Source organism: Canis aureus, chromosome 17 (assembly GCF_053574225.1).
Source record: "Canis aureus isolate CA01 chromosome 17, VMU_Caureus_v.1.0, whole genome shotgun sequence".
Lineage (NCBI taxonomy): Eukaryota > Metazoa > Chordata > Mammalia > Carnivora > Canidae > Canis > Canis aureus.
In genome coordinates this window covers 32,253,368-32,271,134 of record NC_135627.1, presented here as the reverse complement: position 1 = coordinate 32,271,134, position 17,767 = coordinate 32,253,368, and the positions used below count along the sequence as shown (strand labels likewise).

General features: G+C 38.2%; 1 protein-coding gene and 1 long non-coding RNA gene across 14 annotated transcripts in view; one reads left to right on the top strand and one right to left on the bottom strand.

Annotated features, from left to right (window-relative positions):
• Positions 1-17,767, bottom strand: part of TBC1D4 (TBC1 domain family member 4) — a 176,239-nt gene that overhangs the window by 44,493 nt on the left and 113,979 nt on the right. For all 11 annotated transcript variants that reach the window (XR_013355706.1, XR_013355705.1, XM_077855367.1 and 8 more), the window contains exons 4-8: positions 15,407-15,511; positions 9,216-9,348; positions 5,148-5,239; positions 4,755-4,865; positions 2,222-2,341 (exon numbers count right to left, since the gene is read on the bottom strand). Coding sequence is in view for 9 of the 11 variants with exons in the window: in XM_077855367.1 (XP_077711493.1) it covers positions 2,222-2,341; positions 4,755-4,865; positions 5,148-5,239; positions 9,216-9,348; positions 15,407-15,511 (561 nt within the window). In the remaining 2 variants the exon portion in view is untranslated. The remainder of the gene's footprint in view (positions 1-2,221; positions 2,342-4,754; positions 4,866-5,147; positions 5,240-9,215; positions 9,349-15,406; positions 15,512-17,767) is intronic.
• Positions 8,828-17,767, top strand: part of LOC144287896 (uncharacterized) — a 51,239-nt gene continuing 42,299 nt past the window's right edge. For 2 of the 3 annotated variants that reach the window (XR_013355709.1, XR_013355708.1), the window contains exons 1-2: positions 10,059-10,383; positions 14,181-14,308. This is a non-coding gene — a long non-coding RNA (uncharacterized LOC144287896). Of the gene's footprint in view, positions 9,551-10,058; positions 10,384-14,180; positions 14,309-17,767 lie in introns of those variants that run through there. The other variant, XR_013355710.1, reaches the window with a different exon arrangement.

Here is a 17,767-nt window from a genome sequence, read left to right as displayed (position 1 = left end):
GATCTATTATGGACAGGTCTTGAATTCTGGTCCCCCAACCACTTACTTAAATGGCCTTTCTACTAAATTCTCACTAAATACTATGGAAGGATGGAGGGGAAGGGGGAAGGAAAGAGTGAGAAAGGAAGGAGAGAGAAAGAAGGAACACAAGTAATTTATACATGCTAAAGAAAAAAAAGGACAGGAAAATTTTATGAAATGTGGCATTAACATACTTCTGATAAATCTCCTAGATTTCTCTTTTCCTATATTCTGTCTTCTGCTGATAATAGTATTCAGAGCTGATGATGCTTCCTACAAGGCTTTGTTAGAGTCAGAAGAATTTCAAACCATTAAGAGAAATACCTATTTTGAGTTCTGGAAAAAAAAAAATAAGAACACCTCTATTCAAAGGTTCTGCTCTAAAGTTCTACTGTACTTAACTTTCTTGACCCTGATATTTCTGAAGACAGCAGGCTAGTTATTTTGTAGACTGTACCTCAAAGTGGGTTTGTGGATGCTACCTCATGATTCAATTCAGGGACTTCCCCTTTGGCAAGAATACCACAGAAGTTCTGTATTCTCTGTTATCAAGTGGCGCAAGATTTCAATTTGTCCCATTGATGAAGATGTCTCATTTGATCACCTGATTGAGGTGGTATCTGTCAGCCTTCTCCATTGTAAAGGTACTACTTTCCTTTTTGTAATTAATAAGTATTAATTAAATCCAGTAAATATCCTGATCATGATCAAACTTTCAAGATATTCATTCATTTTTCATATCAGAGTAGTTTCATCAACTCCTATTTAAATAATAGGTGATAATCCTTTACCATCATTTATCTTGTTTACATTGCCTCGGATGTCAACGATGGAAGCCCTTCAAGGTCTATATGACATACCGCCATCTTTCTCTGCTTCTCTGAGCACTCCCTTACTATCTAGAGCATCAACACGCTCCAAGCTTATACTGTACTTTCCCCTACAGTCTTGGAATCAGTCATTTCTCCCAGGATCCTGGTTCCTTCTTGTGGAATGATATACAGAAACCAAAATCTGGATGCTTGGTGTCATTCAACCAAGCTTAATTTATTCTCTGGTATTTGCAGAAAAGCTGTTCCCAGCTCTTATCAGTGGACAGAGCCAGGGACCATATGCACATTTACACACACACACACACACACACACACATTTTAATATATATACTTAAAAATAAATTTAAATATATTAAAAATAAATTCAAAAGTACGTAGATAGATAATCAGGATTCCATACTGTTACCTCTGAGTTGAATCCAACAACAAAGGATTTTATTATAATTTCTTCCCTCTTCATATTTGTAATTCCCTTTTCCCAAATCCTTAATACAATTACATATTTGACCAGTCCCCTGTGTGTAAAAGTCTCCACAACTGTCACCTCACAGACACTCTTCATCCTACTCAGGTTCCAACATCTCACATTGGGGCTGCCATCCACACAAACAACACCATCCTCACCCTGCTCAAGGACTCTAACTCCTTGTAATAGGCACCTTGAATGCCTTCTCCCCTCCACTCACTGTGGTTTTGACATCCTATGCTGGCCCACCCTTCTGCAGGACTGGCCTCCTTGCTGGCTCACGCTCTGACTTCCTGAACTAGGTTGCCCTCCTAAACAGATCCCCTCCTCATCACAGTCTAGATTTCCCCACACACAGTACCTCATTAAGTTCTGTCTCCCTGCTCTGAGCCACTGTGGGTCCCCCACCCTCCAGCTCTAAGACATCTACCTTGCCTGGTCTCATCTAACAGCTTTATGAGTGAATTATTCAGGAAGAGAGAAATGGAAGGAAAGAGAAATCATCTTGATTCTAAAATAAAATACCCAATAAAATAAATGGAATACATCAATTCCTACTAATTTATACTATTTCCAGAGTTCCTGACAGCTCCTAATAATAGCAAAATGAAAGCTACTTTATGTGGCAAACGATAATAAGATATTATAATATTGGGTATCAATATTCTATTTCCCCTTTCTTATACACATATCTCTACTACTAAATCTCTTGCTTAAACTTAGATACAAGGCACCAGAATAAATCATGAGGTTACTTTAAATAAGCTACCTAATTAAAGTTATCTTAGTAGTTTGTTGTTGGGTTTTAAAAGAAATTTTCTGTGAGCCAGTTAAGAGTGAAGTAGAGTAGTTAGCAAACACAGATGTTAATATCTAATTAAGAGTCTCAGTTTAATCTTACCCTTGAGAAGATATTTTCCAGGGAGCTAGTTAAAGATCTCTTAGCTTTATTTTTCAGAATGTCAAGTTTGAACCTTCCACTGCTTGTTGCATTTTCCGGGATTGTACTATTTGAAATAGTCTATAGAAAGAAAAACAGATAAATTTTAGTTTGGAAACACTCAAGGTTAAATGAGGCTTTAAAAATGGGCTTGACTAAGCCATTAAAAAGCACAAGAATTCTTTTGTAGCTCTATTAAGGAGTAATAATTTAGGTTCCACACTGTGAGCATAGAGATTATAAGGACAGGGGTTTATTTTTTAATATTATAAGTAATAAAAAACACAGAAGTTCCTTTCTTTCTGCCTTTCCTTTCTGCTAATATATTCCTGCTGCATTGAACAAAAATTAAACTCAAGATGTCAATTTTTACTGCTATTTTGATTAACAACTATAACCATCCATCTCCAAGCTGCATATTTTTATCCAAATTACCAAGGAAAACACAGAAAATAAGTACTCACTGATAGTACTAAACTGTATGAGAATCTACAGTATGTCTAATATATTAGGTTCTTTCTCTTTCCTCCTATTGTATTAAAAAGCAACTATGTGTATCAATACATGGTTGGTAGTGCTAGAAAATTTCCAAGAGAGAAAATTTATTATCTGTTTGAGAAGGGAATATATTCACATTAAACGGTAACACAAAACAACATGTATCAAAAAATCTGTAAGCCTAAAACTTGGCTGTGGGTCTCAGGAGTAAAAAGGTTGGTTGTGGGTCTCAGAGGTGAGGAATAAAAAATAGGCAAGATTCCATAGGCATAAAAAATGGGGGTGGAGGGGATCCCTGGGTGGCTCAGCGGTTTGGCGCCTGCCTTTGGCCCAGGGCGTGATCCTGGAGTCCCGGGATCGAGTCCCGCGTCGGACTCCCGGCATGGAGCCTGCTTCTCCCTCCTCCTGTGTCTCTGCCTCTCTCTCTCTATGTCTATCATGAATAAATAAATAAATAAATAAATCTTTTTTTTTTAATCGGGGCGGAGACAGTCTCAGCACTGGGGATGACGTTAGCAAAATAATAAAGACCAATGTTCATGGGAAAGGGAGTAGGTGCAGGTGTGGGACTAAAAGAAAAGTAGTGGATGGTTAACTTGGAAAGTGAGGCTGGAGATGAAACTCTTAAAAGGATGAATCACTGATCAGAATTTATAAGCAGAGGGGTGTCACTGTGAAAGTAATGTTTGGGGGAAGATTTATCTGAAAGGAGTATTCAAAAATCACCTGAAGGATAGGGAAATCAGAAGCTGAGGGACCAGACCAGATAATCAGTACAGTCCACACAGAAGGTAATCAGAGGTCCACATAAGAATTGGTTCCATGGGGCCATCTAAGACGTTACTGATAAAAAGAAATATGACCTCATCAAGAAAGGAAAAAAAGCAATGAACATGGATGTGGGCTGGACTGGGCTCAGCTGTGGATAAAGGATGGGGAGGACATTCTTCTCAGGCTTTCAGGCAAAGAACATGACTAAAACAGGGAAATTGTATTGGTACTTAGCACAATGCTTACAGTGCTTGACACAGTAGCTGCTCAGTAAATATCAGATGAATAAATGAAAGGAAGAAAGGAAGCGGGGAGGGAGGGAAAATCCTACTACTAGCAGGAAAGAAAACTATCTCCCCTAAAACTTCATTCCCACTCCCTCCTCCCAAAAATTTCTTTCTCTTAAATTCTTGAATTCTTCCCTCTATTCTTACTCTGTACTCTAGCTCTAAAGCAAAGATATACCTACTTTTGGGCTCACTGCGCATTCTTTTAAGAAGCCACATTTTTGCCTATTCTATGTGTCCATTTATCTGTTTGCATTTCCCTTTCCAATATTTGAGCTCTTCCCTGGAGGATTCATTCATTTCTTTTTTGTTCACCATTGTCACACAGCTTGGCTCACAGGAGGTTCTCTAGAAGAGCATGTTCAATGAATACAATTCAGGAATCACTAATAAAGTGATATGTAACTTGTTCCTGATTTTGTGTTATCGAGAAGTAACTATGTCATCATCTCCTTACAGGGCTGTTGCTGGTGTCTTGCTTTATCTATATGCAGCTGGAAACATGTTCTCAATCATAGACTCAAAAATATCAGACCTTCCTTTGCAGCTAAAATGGCTGTTTCCAAAATACTACTGCTTCTTTGAGTGTCTGCTGTTTACCGTTCAAGGTTGTGTAAACTTGTAATGAAATAAAATGTACATATGAATTTGAAATAAAATGGACCAATATCACCAAAAAAAAAGTTCATTCCAAATCATGAGCATGTTATTACTGTTTTTATACCAAAAACCCATTTTTTTCACATTTGAAAACTCAATGCTAAAACCCAATGCTAAAACCTCCTATAAAACTAAGATGCTGAAAAATAAATAATAGAACTTTAACCCTAAAGGTGAGAACACAAAGAAAAGAAACTTCTTTCACATCTTCTGTGATATTCTCACTAAATATATAAACAAAACAAAATTAGGTCAAGGAAAAAAAAACATCTTCTCACCGATGGGCCTTCTCCAATGTGAATGTGTGTCCTCTGCTTGGCTTCACACAGCTGCCTCAAATGTAAAATCACAAGCTCATTCTCCTCCTGGTCACTGACTGGCTTCATTTTCTGTCCAACAGTCAAACCAAGAACACAGTATACAACACAGCTTCTCTCATTTTATTGTATTCCCACTTGGTTTTATGCGTCTGGCAGACAGACATAAAAAAAGCTAAGTGTTTCACTGCTCTTAGAAGCAAGAGTAACAGTGGTATTCTAGTTACTATCATATATAGTACAAAAGGATATATATCTTTAACTTCAGAGAGAGGAGTGGGAAAAAAACTTATAAAAATAGGATCCAATTCTCATTTCTTATATCTTATTTGTGAGAACTATAAATCATGTTACCTGAACTCGCTCAAAGATGTCTGCTTGCTCATTATCTGTCAGTGATGAGAGATGCCTCTGTATTACCAGCTTGGCTCTCGGGGGGTAGAGACCTGTAGAAAATGATGGGAATAAGTATTAAAGAGAGTGTAGCTGCAGAGATCAAAATGCATATATCATGTTACAGCTTGTCCCTCTGTCAGCAGACTCTGAAGTTAAATCTTCTCCAGGAGATGTGTCCCTGCCTATAACAAACCTTGGAACGCGACCACAAAATGATTAAAGCCAGAGGGAACCCTTACCAAAACCAACGCCTCCCCACCCCCATCGGTTATCTTGAAGTCAGAATTATTAACCAGAAGTTTCTAAAAGACACCAATCAGCAGCATAACCAGGCACCATTCAGTATTCAAACAAGCATAGACACCGTAGAAACTCATAGGTGAATACTAGCAATCAGCCAAAATCTCTAAGCTTAAAACATGACCTAATACTAATTTACTATTAATATTATCAAAAGACAGAACTACAGTATAAACAGGAATCTCTCTTCCTCATGTAGGTCCTGTTCCATGGTAACAAAATTTGAAAAAATAGCAATAGTACTTAGTGACATAATTAGTGTCATTATTCTACCACAAAATTGTTTACCTCTTTATATCCTGTCATCTTTATATCTATCAAGGTCTTACACATAATTTATATCAAGTCCTTGGGCAAAAAATTTTCCATGAAAATACTTCTGGCTTTATAAAAATTTTTAAAAGCAAAAAGTTATTTTCTTCTAAGATAACACTGTGTGTATGTATTTGCTTTATATTTTATTACCCAAGCAATATAAATCCTATATATTTTTTAATATGAGAATATTATAGATAGAGCTAAATTGGCCTTTGATAGATACTAGAATCAGTGAGCAAAGGCAAAAGAGACAGATTTGTATAGATTCAAAGTATCTTCCCTAAAATATGTGTTGGCTCCAGGGGGAAGAGTAGTAATTTTATAATGGGAAATTGCTGAGACCACCTTGACCAGGTGATAAGGCCAGCATGATCAGTAATACACTCCTCAACACCATGAGCCCCATGACAGGATTCACTGAGAAGAAGCCGCACCATTTCTATAGTGCTCTTGCTGGGGAGGGGTGCCCTTAGGCCAAATGTGAGATAACATCACACAGGCTGAACCGAGAGACATCCAGCAAAGTAACAGAGATGCTCATGGGGGGATGTCAAGGTCATGGAAGACAACGAAAGACTTAGGGGGAGCTACAGACTGCAGGAGACCAGGGTAAAGTAACAATTACACACAAGCTGGAATCCTGCCTAGGATCCTGAAACAATAAAGAACATGAATGAAACAACTGGTGAAGATCAAATGAAATGTTTAGTTTGGATAATAATGGTGTGCCAATACTAATTTCCTATTCTGAACACTGCACTGGGCTATATAGCCCAGTGAGATGTTAACAACTGGGGAGGATGGGGGATGAACATTTGGAAACTCTCTGCAACTTTCCTGTAAATCTAAAAGTAGAACGTATTCAAAGTTCTTTAAAAATGAAATACAGGGGGTACCTGGGTGGCTCAAGTGCCTGCCTTCAGCTCAGGTCATGATCCCAGGGTCCTGGGATCAAGTCCTGCATCAGTCTCCATGCTTGGCGGGGAACCTGCTTCTCCATCTCCCTCTGCCTGCCATCCCCCCTGCTTCTGCTCTCTCTCTCTATTAAATAAATAAAAATCTTTAAAAAAATTAAACATAAGATAGTATTCATTTTTTCCAGATATAGTAAAGTGTATGTATTATTCAGCAAATTATCATTTCACTCAATCATATAATTTTAAGATGTATCCAAGTTGATACACAGTTGAAATCCGTTCCTATTAATTATTCCATTGTAGGAACATACTTCAGTTATGCTATTGAGACACTTGTTTACAATTTTCCCTTATTTTAAAACAATACAACCTTGAAAATGGCACCTTGTAAACCTATATTAAGAGTTTCTGGGGCATCTGGGTGACTCAGTGGTTGAGCGTCTGCCTTTGGCTCAGATCATGATCCCAGAGTCTCAGGATCGAATCCTGCATCAGGCTCCCCATGAGGAGCCTGCTTCTCCCTCTGCCTATGTGTCTGCCTCTCTCTTTGTGTCTCTCCTGTATAAATAAATAAAATCTTAAAAATTAAAAGTTTCTCAAAAAAAAAAAAGAGTTTCTCTTATCATGACAGGGAACTGGTGGGTAATTGTAGGTTAATGAATTTCTATCAACCATCCCTCAAAATGGTGATACCAATTTACACAACAGCCTCACATAAATATATCAATATCCCCACAATTTCATCAAGTTAATATGATGACTATCATATTATTGGTTTCATTTTCATGTCTCTGACATCTAGTGAGTTTGAGAATATTCTCATTTTTATTACTGGACCTTTTAATTTCCTTTTCATATGAGTGTTTTTTAATATGGATTGTGACATTTCCTACTGGTGGTTTTATCTTTCTCTTTCAGACAGTAAGAGTTCTAATAAATCCTGATTACCAATCTGCTATCTCCTCATTTAACTTCCAAGGAAATAGTTATGTAAAAAATATAAATTCTTATGAGGTCAAATCTGTCAATGTCTTCTTTTAACAGTTTTTGCATTTTTGTATCTTAATAAAGGCTTCCTTGTTTATGGACATAACAATATTCTTATATTAGTAACTTTAATATTTTGCTTACAGTGGGGTTTGATACATCTGGAGTACATTTTGAGTAGGATAAGTGGGAAGAATATTTCTCTCTTTGGATAGCAAACTGACCCACACTGATTCCTGAGCAATTCAGCATTTCCTCCACAGACTTCTAATGTTCTCTTTACTGTACACCAAAGAATGTTCCATTTTTGTAAAGGTACAAATGTGCAAATCATGTGCATTCTGTAAATCAGAAATTTTAAAATCTGAATATTACATTTAAATAGTCCTAGTTCACACAGTTGAAAGGATATTCAATAAACCCTGCTGTTCATCAATTTTGCCCTGTGCCTATGATCCTGCTGTCTACTGAACAGAAATCACAATTTGCATTTACAATGAGGAGATCATTCTCTGCTGTGTCCTGCCACTTGCACTCTCCCCATCTATCATAACACCTATCATGCTAAATTGCATTAACCAGCTTATATGCCTGTCTTCCCCTCTAGACGGTAAGCTTCTGAAGGCATAATCCACATCTCAATCATTTGTCTTCCCAGTGACTAGCACACTGCTTGGCACAAAGCAGATGCTTAACAAGTGTTTACTGAATTGTGTTTCTTCTCTTGTGAAGTAGTTTTCAACCTTTTTTGTTAATAATAGACGGGATCCCTGGGTGACGCAGCGGTTTGGCGCCTGCCTTTGGCCCAGGGCACGATCCTGGAGACCCGGGATCGAATCCCACATCGGGCTCCCGGTGCATGGAGCCTGCTTCTCCCTGTGCCTATGTCTCTGCCTCTCTCTCTCTCTCTCTCTATCATAAAAAAAAAAAAAAAAAATAGGTAATGAGAAAGGGAATGTGAGTCACAGAGTCACCTCTTCCTCATTCCCCCTCCTCCCTCCTCAGAACACTTTTTTAAAAACTTGCTTTATGATATCATATCCATTATCTCCGTCATTTTCAAATACTCCTCAAAAGCCTCACGAGGCTCATCCCAGTTCTATACTTTCAGGGAAAAGGAACACATCATCAAGTGAGAGGAGAATAAAAAGAGACTTAAACAGCTGACATTCTGGGATGCTTTTGCCTCTCTTCACCCATTCGACAAATATTTGGTCAGTTCCCACCAAGTACAGAGCAGTCTGAAGAACTGTGGGAAATACAACTCCCTTCCTTGAGTCTGCCTTCAAAAAAATAAATTAAAAATTAAAGAGAAATAAAGAGGAGGGAAAAAGCCAAGTGCCTCAGAGACACTGAGAACACAAATGTGACCAGACCTGAGAAATGATTCTTCAAGCTCTGGTTTCACCTGGAAACAAAGACCCATTCACTGACAGTAATGACTTTCTCACTTCCCAGATGCCAAAGCAAACTCCTCCTCCACCCTCACCAAGTTCTACTGTACCTTCAATCCTTTCACAGAGTTTATGCAAAGAGTGCATAGGGCAGGCCTCGCACAGCTTAATCTGGGTCTTGGCACTCTGCAGGGCAGCTGCGGTGCTGAAGGCCTGTTTCAGAGTCAGCATTACCTCATCAACCTACAAAAAGAAATAAAACTTAGGTCTCTAATAAATGTTTGCCTTCACAGTAAGACATTAAAAGCCCAACAGAAATAAGGAGACTTTGCCGAAACTAACTAAATAATAAATAATGGAATTTGACGACTACAAAGCTAGTAGAGAGAAAATATGAAGTGTAAAGTTAAACCTTCACTTATACTATCATTGAAAGCTGGATAAAGTAAGACCATTTTCATGTGTCTAACACTGATTACTTGAATGCTATTTTTAGATCCCTCTGAGTGCTACACCGCCACTGACAGTTTAACTGACAATCAGATCTTTGTTTCATTAAGTAGTATATCATATTTCTTTGGAAGTTCTGTGTGCAATATATAGAAAGCAACAAAATAGGTTTCATGTTTACTTTTGGTAATAGGTATCCTATTGACTTTATCCTTCTGGATCAGGGGTCCCTGGGTGGCGCAGCGGTTTGGCGCCTGCCTTTGGCCCAGGGCGCGATCCTGGAGACCCGGGATCGAATCCCACGTCGGGCTCCCGGTGCATGGAGCCTGCTTCTCCCTCTGCCTATGTCTCTGCCTCTCTCTCTCTCTCTCTCTCTGTGACTATCATAAATAAATAAAAATTAAAAAAAAAAAACTCATATATATCCTTCTGGATCATTTTTAGTGTAAAAATAAATAAAGCATGGGTTTCAGCAAAGTCCTGGGGGGGTGGCGGGGTGGCAGGGAAAGGAGTTCAATTGAAATAATGTTGAGGGAAGTCTGTGAAGGTTACTGGTCTTCCCTCTACGTCTGCTCATTTATTATCATTTCGCTTCTGATTTGTGATAATAAGTTGTGACATCATATTGTGGAGCACTTAGGTCTCACCATTAGGTCAGCAGTTTGAAAATTACCATGTGGTTTCTCCCTAGTCTTTCCAATGACTCAATCAAGAAGTGTGAATCTAGCAGTCTCATTTCCTGGTTGCTTCTTTGGGGTCAACTATCAGCTCATCCTCCTGCACTGCTAAACTGACTTCAGGCCATGTCTCTGTGATGAAATCATCAATGTAAGTTGTGGTTTTCCCAGACACTGGAGAACTGAGATCAAAGTCTCAAACTGCCATAGAGAGCTGTGGAGGACCCAGGGCCTCACTCAAGCTAGCTTTGATAGTGAATACCACTTTTTAAAGTCTTTGCTTTCCCCCTTTCAGCCTGCTTTAAGAATAAGCTATTATTTAAAGGATTTAATCTAGTGCTCGCTTTGGCAGCACATGTACTAAAAGGATTTAATCTACTTCTGCATTTGAGTGTATAAAGAACCTGAAATGAAACTTTATTCTTCTAATATTACTATAAGGAGAGATCAAACACTAAGCAGCAGCCAGTCATTAATTCAGTAATGTTTTACTGTGTTACCAAGTTTTTAAAAGGCTTATGAATAATTTCACATTGTACCATAAATAAAAATGAGTTATTCATAAAGTCTGTTCTTTTTACTATAATTAAAAAATAAAGATTTCTAGTTCTTGAAAATAAAAGTACAAGTCTAATTTTAATGCCTTTGCAGCTTTATTTCATTTGCCTTGTTATGTATGTATTCAAAAACAATTTCAATTACTTATGCACATGTTTATTTCTATTTTCTTGTTTCTCATTTGTTAAAGGCACTAAAAGGATGAGTTATCTGCTTAGCTTTCATATGGTTTCATTATTTGATTTTAGTAATATTATCTTATAAAGACCTCCAATGGAAATATTGAATTTTCATGTTTTCCTCTCTATTTCTAGATGAAACAAGAGGCCATTTCAATGGTATCTAATATGTGGCTACTAATTTCTTCCAGACACAAATATTATTAAAATATTTATTTGACTTCTAAAATTATAAATGTTTTGTGCAAACAAGAGTTTTCTTAGCATTGCCATCAGGCAAAATTAAATTTCCAGTATAAGTATGAGGTGGGATAAGGAAAGCCAACTTCTAATATTAAGGTGAAAATCCATAATGAAGATAATGCTCATAAACATTTATGCACCAAATTTAGGTATTTTATGGCACTTAGGAATAAGTCTATCAATCACACAATATGTAAGGACTTCACAGGATTACCTAGTTTAATTCCCAGGAAAATGTAAACTATTAAACCCTACACGAATTCTGGGTCTTGGGAGCCTGAGTCTTTTTTCCTTCCTTTTTTTTTTTTTTCACACCTTTCCTGATACTATTGTCTGCATCTGTGGGGTTTTACTTTTTGTCTATCAGTAGCAATTTCCATTTTTTTCCCATATCTTTTAAAACAATTTTGGAGAGTGTAAAAATTTTGTTTTCCACAAATCTCAAGGGTTGGTTAAACAAGATGAAGCCAACCACCTACAGCTATTTTACAAAGGAAGGAAGGAAGGCATACTGAGCATCTAAACTTGGAGTGTAACTCCCCAGACCCTTGGACACACTACACTGTTTATCAATTCACAGCAACTATTACAAAGACAAAAAAGAAAATGCTGGTTATGTATTCTTTTTGCTCAGAGAAGATAAGTCAGCATGTGTAGTTTTGTAGTACTTTGTCTTACACAAAGTAAGATGTTGACATCTTACAAGATGATGACAACTGCCATGCCACATCAATCACTGCTTAGACTATAATATTTAATTAACTGTTCTTGTTTTGTTCTATATGTCATCTGCTTGAACCATATTCTTTTATACAGGAAATCATATCTAATTTTTCTTCTAGCTTGCAATTCTGATGCCCCACTATTCAGTTAAGATGCTTACTGAAAAAAAAAAACTAGAATCAACAAGTTGTTTTTTTTTTTTTTTAGTATTTTACTTATGTATTCATGAGAGATACAGAGAAAGAGAGAGAGAGAGAGAGAGAGAGAGAGAGAGGCAGAGACATTGGCAAAGCAAGAAGCAGGCTCCCCACAAGGAGCCCAATGTAGGACTAGATCCCAGACCCCGGGATCATACCCTGAGCTGAAGGCAGACACCCAACTGCTGAGCGTCCCTAGAATCAAGAAGTTTTAAAAGATTCTAGCAAAGTCCTGTTATTCCTAAAAGTGCCAAAATGGAGATTCTGATACAGCTTCGATGTAAAAGGAAGACATTCTCAGCCACACTGGGCTGTTGCCTTAGTCACAGAGCTTCTTAAGGTGGAAAATACAGCACATTTCCAGAACTTCTACTCTGACTCTGTTTCACAAAGTTATTCTACATGTTTGGGGGGGGGAACCCAACCTACAAACAAAACAAAACCTCTAAGAGTCTGAGAATAAGAAACTTTTATGTAGGGGTATCTGAGTGGCTCAGTGATTAAGCATCTGCCTTTGGCTCAGGTTATGGTCCTGGGGTCCGGGGATCAAGTCCTACATTAGGCTCCCTACAGGGAGCCTGCTTCTCCCTCTATGTCTCTGCCTCTGTGTCTTTCATGAATAAATAAATAAAATCTTAAAAATAAAAAAAGGTTTTATGTGATCTTCCTCTTAGTGCAGGTTATACAGTAATGAAATAAACCAGCACCTAGACAATGATTGCCTTAAGAGTATTGCACTCACTCACTCAAAATACACACTTAAGAAACACTGGGGGGCAGGGATATGACAAGAATAAGAATGGTCCTGACCTTGTGGGATTAGTAATCTAGTGAACTGGAATGCTATGTAAATAAGAGTGGGATTGATAGGAACTTTTGGAGACTTATGAACAATATGGGGCAGGAGCACTGACAACAAAGCAACTAAAAGAAATCAATTCCCACCAAAAAGTAAAAGTCATCCAAAAAGGCTTCACCAGGATTTATACAAAAACAAAATAGAAAAGAAGAAGGGGATTCAAGTCACAGTAAAGCAAGGGCAGACCTGCCTCACATCCAAAGAGGCAGGAGAAAATAGAATGTGAAAAATGGGTAATGAAAACACGACATAATCTCCTTTGTTTTGCAGCAGGGCAGACCATGAAACCCAATGGCCACCTTCTCTGCCTAACAATGTAAAAGTGTGAGCCCTGGCTTTGGCCTCCTCTGACACAGCAGACTCCTCACTCTGTACAACCAACAGTGATCTCAGAACTTTAGCTGTACTTATGTGAGCCTCAGCCACTCATATAAATCCTTGATCCCATGTGTCCCCTGCATGAACCATTTGCTGCTTCAGTAGCAAACCAAACGAAAGCTACATCACACCAATCATCACACCAGCCTCTGCTTTCTGGCCCAGAGACCAGCTAAAGAGATGGGACAGCCTGTGGGAGGACACAGTGATGAAAAGGAGAGGCATTCTGGTGGGGACCAGAGAAGGAGGAAGGTCCTTCTGCCATGCCAGACAATCTAGACTTTGTCTCTTAACAAGGAGGCATTAACTGGTTCCTGGAAATTTTGTGAGAAACATCATATGGCTATAGCATGATGACAGATTAAGCTAGTGGCAGGGAAACTAGTTCGGACACTAGTGTGATAGTCCAAGCAAGGAAGGTGAATGCCCAGAATCAGGCAGAGAGGGGAAAGAATGAGAAATGGATAAGAAACCTTTCTATCTTTATGTTAACAGGATTTGGCAAATAACTGGATATATAGAAGGTGAAGGAGAATGTGTTATGATTTCTAAACTGGGAAGCTGGGGAAATGGAGATGCCAAAATAAAACATGGAATAAAGAACAGGTTTTGGAAAAGTAGAAGAATCAGGGATCCAGAACGTGGAAGAACCAGCCTTAGCGAGGAAGAGGGAAGAAAGAAGGGAGTGAGGGGTGAGCGGGCAGCGGGGCAGCAGTTTCTCCGGACATTATTTTCTTCCTACGTTTTACTCGGTTGGCACTTTCCAGTGATGCATTGCTGCTTCTCTTTGGCTTTCTCTCTCTCCCTGCAGGTGCTCATCTGCTCTCAGGCCTTCAACTACCATTTACATAATGGCAACTCTCAAATTCCTATCTTGAATCCTGAACTGTGCCTGTTATACCATGGTCACCTGGATCTCAACATGTGGATTTATCCTAGGTATGGTTAATTATCTAGCATGAGAATGAAATGCAAATGGAACTCTCTTGAGTAAGAAACTGTTAGTAATGGGAGTGCTATAATCCCCAGAGAAACAAATTGAGGTCCAGAGGGTCCCAGGCAGAAAGTGCTTTTGTACCATTTCACTCTCATTTCTTCATTATTCCTATACCTCAGTATTCCTTCTACACGGGGACTATGGAAGGCCAGAGTTGAGCAGAAATGACAGCAACATGCACCAAAGAAGTGAGAAGAATGCTGCCTGGCTTGTTGTCTATGTCTAAGTGGTGTGTGTTTCCCCAGGAAAAATGCTTACAGGAGGGTTATATGTCTAAGAAAATATTTTTCTTCAAGCTATGGTGATAGACCTAAGGGTTTGTGTTAAAATGGTTAGGAGACATATTACAAGTGGAAGAAAAAGTAAAAAATTTTAAGGAAAAATATCAAAATATGTTTTGTCATTCACATGCTTTTCTAAATTTGCCTTAAATTTTTCTTTAACTCCAACTGCTGCCATAAAGAGGCAGGTGGAGGGAGTAGAGGGAGGGTGTTTGAAAGAAGAATCAACTTTCACATTCCAAAGAGAGAAAATGAAAGCAAAAACAAGACCATTAAAAAATAAAGTTTTTTAAAAAATAAGAACAGTGGCTAATGAAATAAAGAAAGAAAACAAAATCCTTCTCTGCTCTGCTGATGTAAACATTACCTCCTCTGAGATGTTATAATAATTCAGAGAATAAGAGATCAGTAATCTTCCTTATTATCTGACATGAGCAATGGAAAAAATAACAGTTCTTCTCCTATCATTAGTCTTTTCCTACCTTTTAAAAACAGTCCTGATGACATGACTTGATTTATTAAACTCAAGAAAGTATCTGGGTTTAAAAATTACCATGACAAAAAAAATAAAAAATAATAATGATTACCATGACAATTTTTGTTTTTCTACTGCTGCTTTAATGAACAGAAATCTGTTTCTAGATGCCCTCTTCTTTTTCCACTGGTGGCAGTTCTGTGAGGCTTGGGTTCATAAGAGACAAGTCTCCTGTCAACCGGATGTGTGGGCAGGAGCATGAAGACAAGAATCATACCACTTACCAGAGATTCGCTGGCACACTGGAACACATAACAGATATAAAGGCTCAGTCCAGGCTCTGGTGACTCCCGACAGATAAAGCCAAAATGATCCACATGCTTTATACCCTACAAGGGGAAAAGAAGTGCAGTCTTTACTCATTAACACTATGAAAATTGGCATGAGCTCTATGCTTTCACACTTCCATGAATTTGTCCTTCTCAGCCCAGTGATAGGGGACATAATGGCATAGGAAATGTATGCAGTGATCTTTTGACACATAAAATAAAGTGAAAGAGGAATTCACATTGTTTTGTTTCAAACACTCTTGCACACTGTGACTCTGGGCCACAGGGAAAAAAAAGATGATGACATGAGTCATTGTCTCCTGTAATAAAATTGCTACTTAGTATTTGCAAGTAATGGCGTTTTCAATTTATTAGTCTTCTTAGAACAAGCAGCCCGATGGTTTATCATAAACTGCATTCTTGTCTATATGAAGCTAAGAATCAGAAAAACTACAACTAACCATGCTTTAATTAAATGGCATGCAATTCCCTAAAGTATGCATTCAACATACTAGAGTCTCTGTCCACATATAGACATGTAAGGAGCCACAGCTGTTAAAAAACCAATACAATGGAGATATTACTGCAGGTGTCAACTATCCAAATTTACAAACCACTATACTTCCCAAACCCGCACAAAATAAGCTCAGCTATACTTAATAAAATATTCTGAATCATTTGTGAACTTCAGCCAGGCTGAATACATACATAGCAATTAGTACGCAGCACCTTGTTATTTTAATAGCAAACACAATACTTTAGAAAGCAGGGTAGACAAGAAATGTACAGTTGTCCTGATGTAACCTAAATCCCAGTGAAAAGAAAGTAGGCTTTGGATTCTGACAGATTTGTGCTTCATTCTTGGTTCAACCCACCTACAGGGTATGAGACATTGTGCTAGGCTTCTAGTAACGATCTCTGAGGCTCCATTTCTCATTAGAAAAGAATAGTAATGGCACCTATCTCAGCAATTTTTGAAATGTACACCTAAGAATTCCCTGTTATAGTTACTGGCACATAACTTTGATAAATGGTAACCACTTTTCTGGCAGTATTCAATGGATATGGATCCATTGAATGGTATCAATCCAATGGATACAAATAAAGGAAATCCATTTCAACCAAAAGAAAAAAGTAAGGAGGGGTGAGGTTACCATTCATGAGCTGGAAGTTAGCTCCATCTGGTACAACTCCTTAGTGACAACAAAATCTCTTTCACTAGCTTATAGTACTAAATGGGAAAAACTTATAGGACCTCACTAACTCAGGGAGTCTTTGAGCAGTGGCAATGTTTCCAGGAAAGAAAACCACTCCCTATTCCTCATGCTTGCCATGGACACAGTCCTATAGATTTTGTGGAAAGAACTGTTTGTAGGGGTGCATGTGTTAAAAAGCAGGTCTGTTGCTGAATTTGACCGCAGTCTATCAGTTCAAGTCTGTGGAAAGAAGTAATAAGAGCAGGGCTATTCAGTGAGGAGCAGAGGTTAACTAAACAATTATTCTGATCAAAGGCCTTTACACAAATATATAAGTCTTTTTCTGAACCAGAAGATTGGGATATAAAGCTTGCTTTTTCTTTTTATTTCAAGTTTTTATTTAAATTCTGGTTAGTTAAAATAAATGGTAAAATTGGTTTCAGGTATAGAAATCAGTGATTCATCACTTACATACAACACCCAGTGCTCATCACAAGTGCCTTCCTTAATACCCTTCACCCATTTAGCCAAGCCCCCACCACCCACCTCCCCTTCCAGCAGCACTCAGTTTGTTCTCTATTATTAAGAGTCTCTTACGGTTTGCTTCTCTGTGTCTTTCTTCCCCCTTCTCCTATGTTCATCTGTATTGTTTCTTAAATTCTACATATGAGTGAAATCATACAGTATTTGTGTTTCTCTGATTCACTTATTTCGCTTAGCAAAATATACTCTAGCTCCATCCTTATCATTGCAAATGGCCAGATTTCATTTTTTGATGGCTGAGTAATATTCCAGTGTGTGTGTGTGTGTGTGCACTCGCGCACACCACATCTTCTTTATCCATTCATCAGCCAATGGACATTTGGGTTCTTTCCATAATTTGGCTACTGTTGATAATGCTGCTATAAACATTGGAGTGCATGTGCCCTTTCACGCCTGTACTTTTGTACCCTTTGGGTAAATACCTAGAAGTGCAATTGCTGGTGACAGGTAGCTCTATTTTTAACTTTTGAGGATCCTCCATACTGTTTTCCAGAGTGGCTGTACCAGTTTGCATTTGCACCAACAGTGCAAGAGGTTCCCCCTTCTCCACATCCTCACTTTATTTTTTATTTTTATT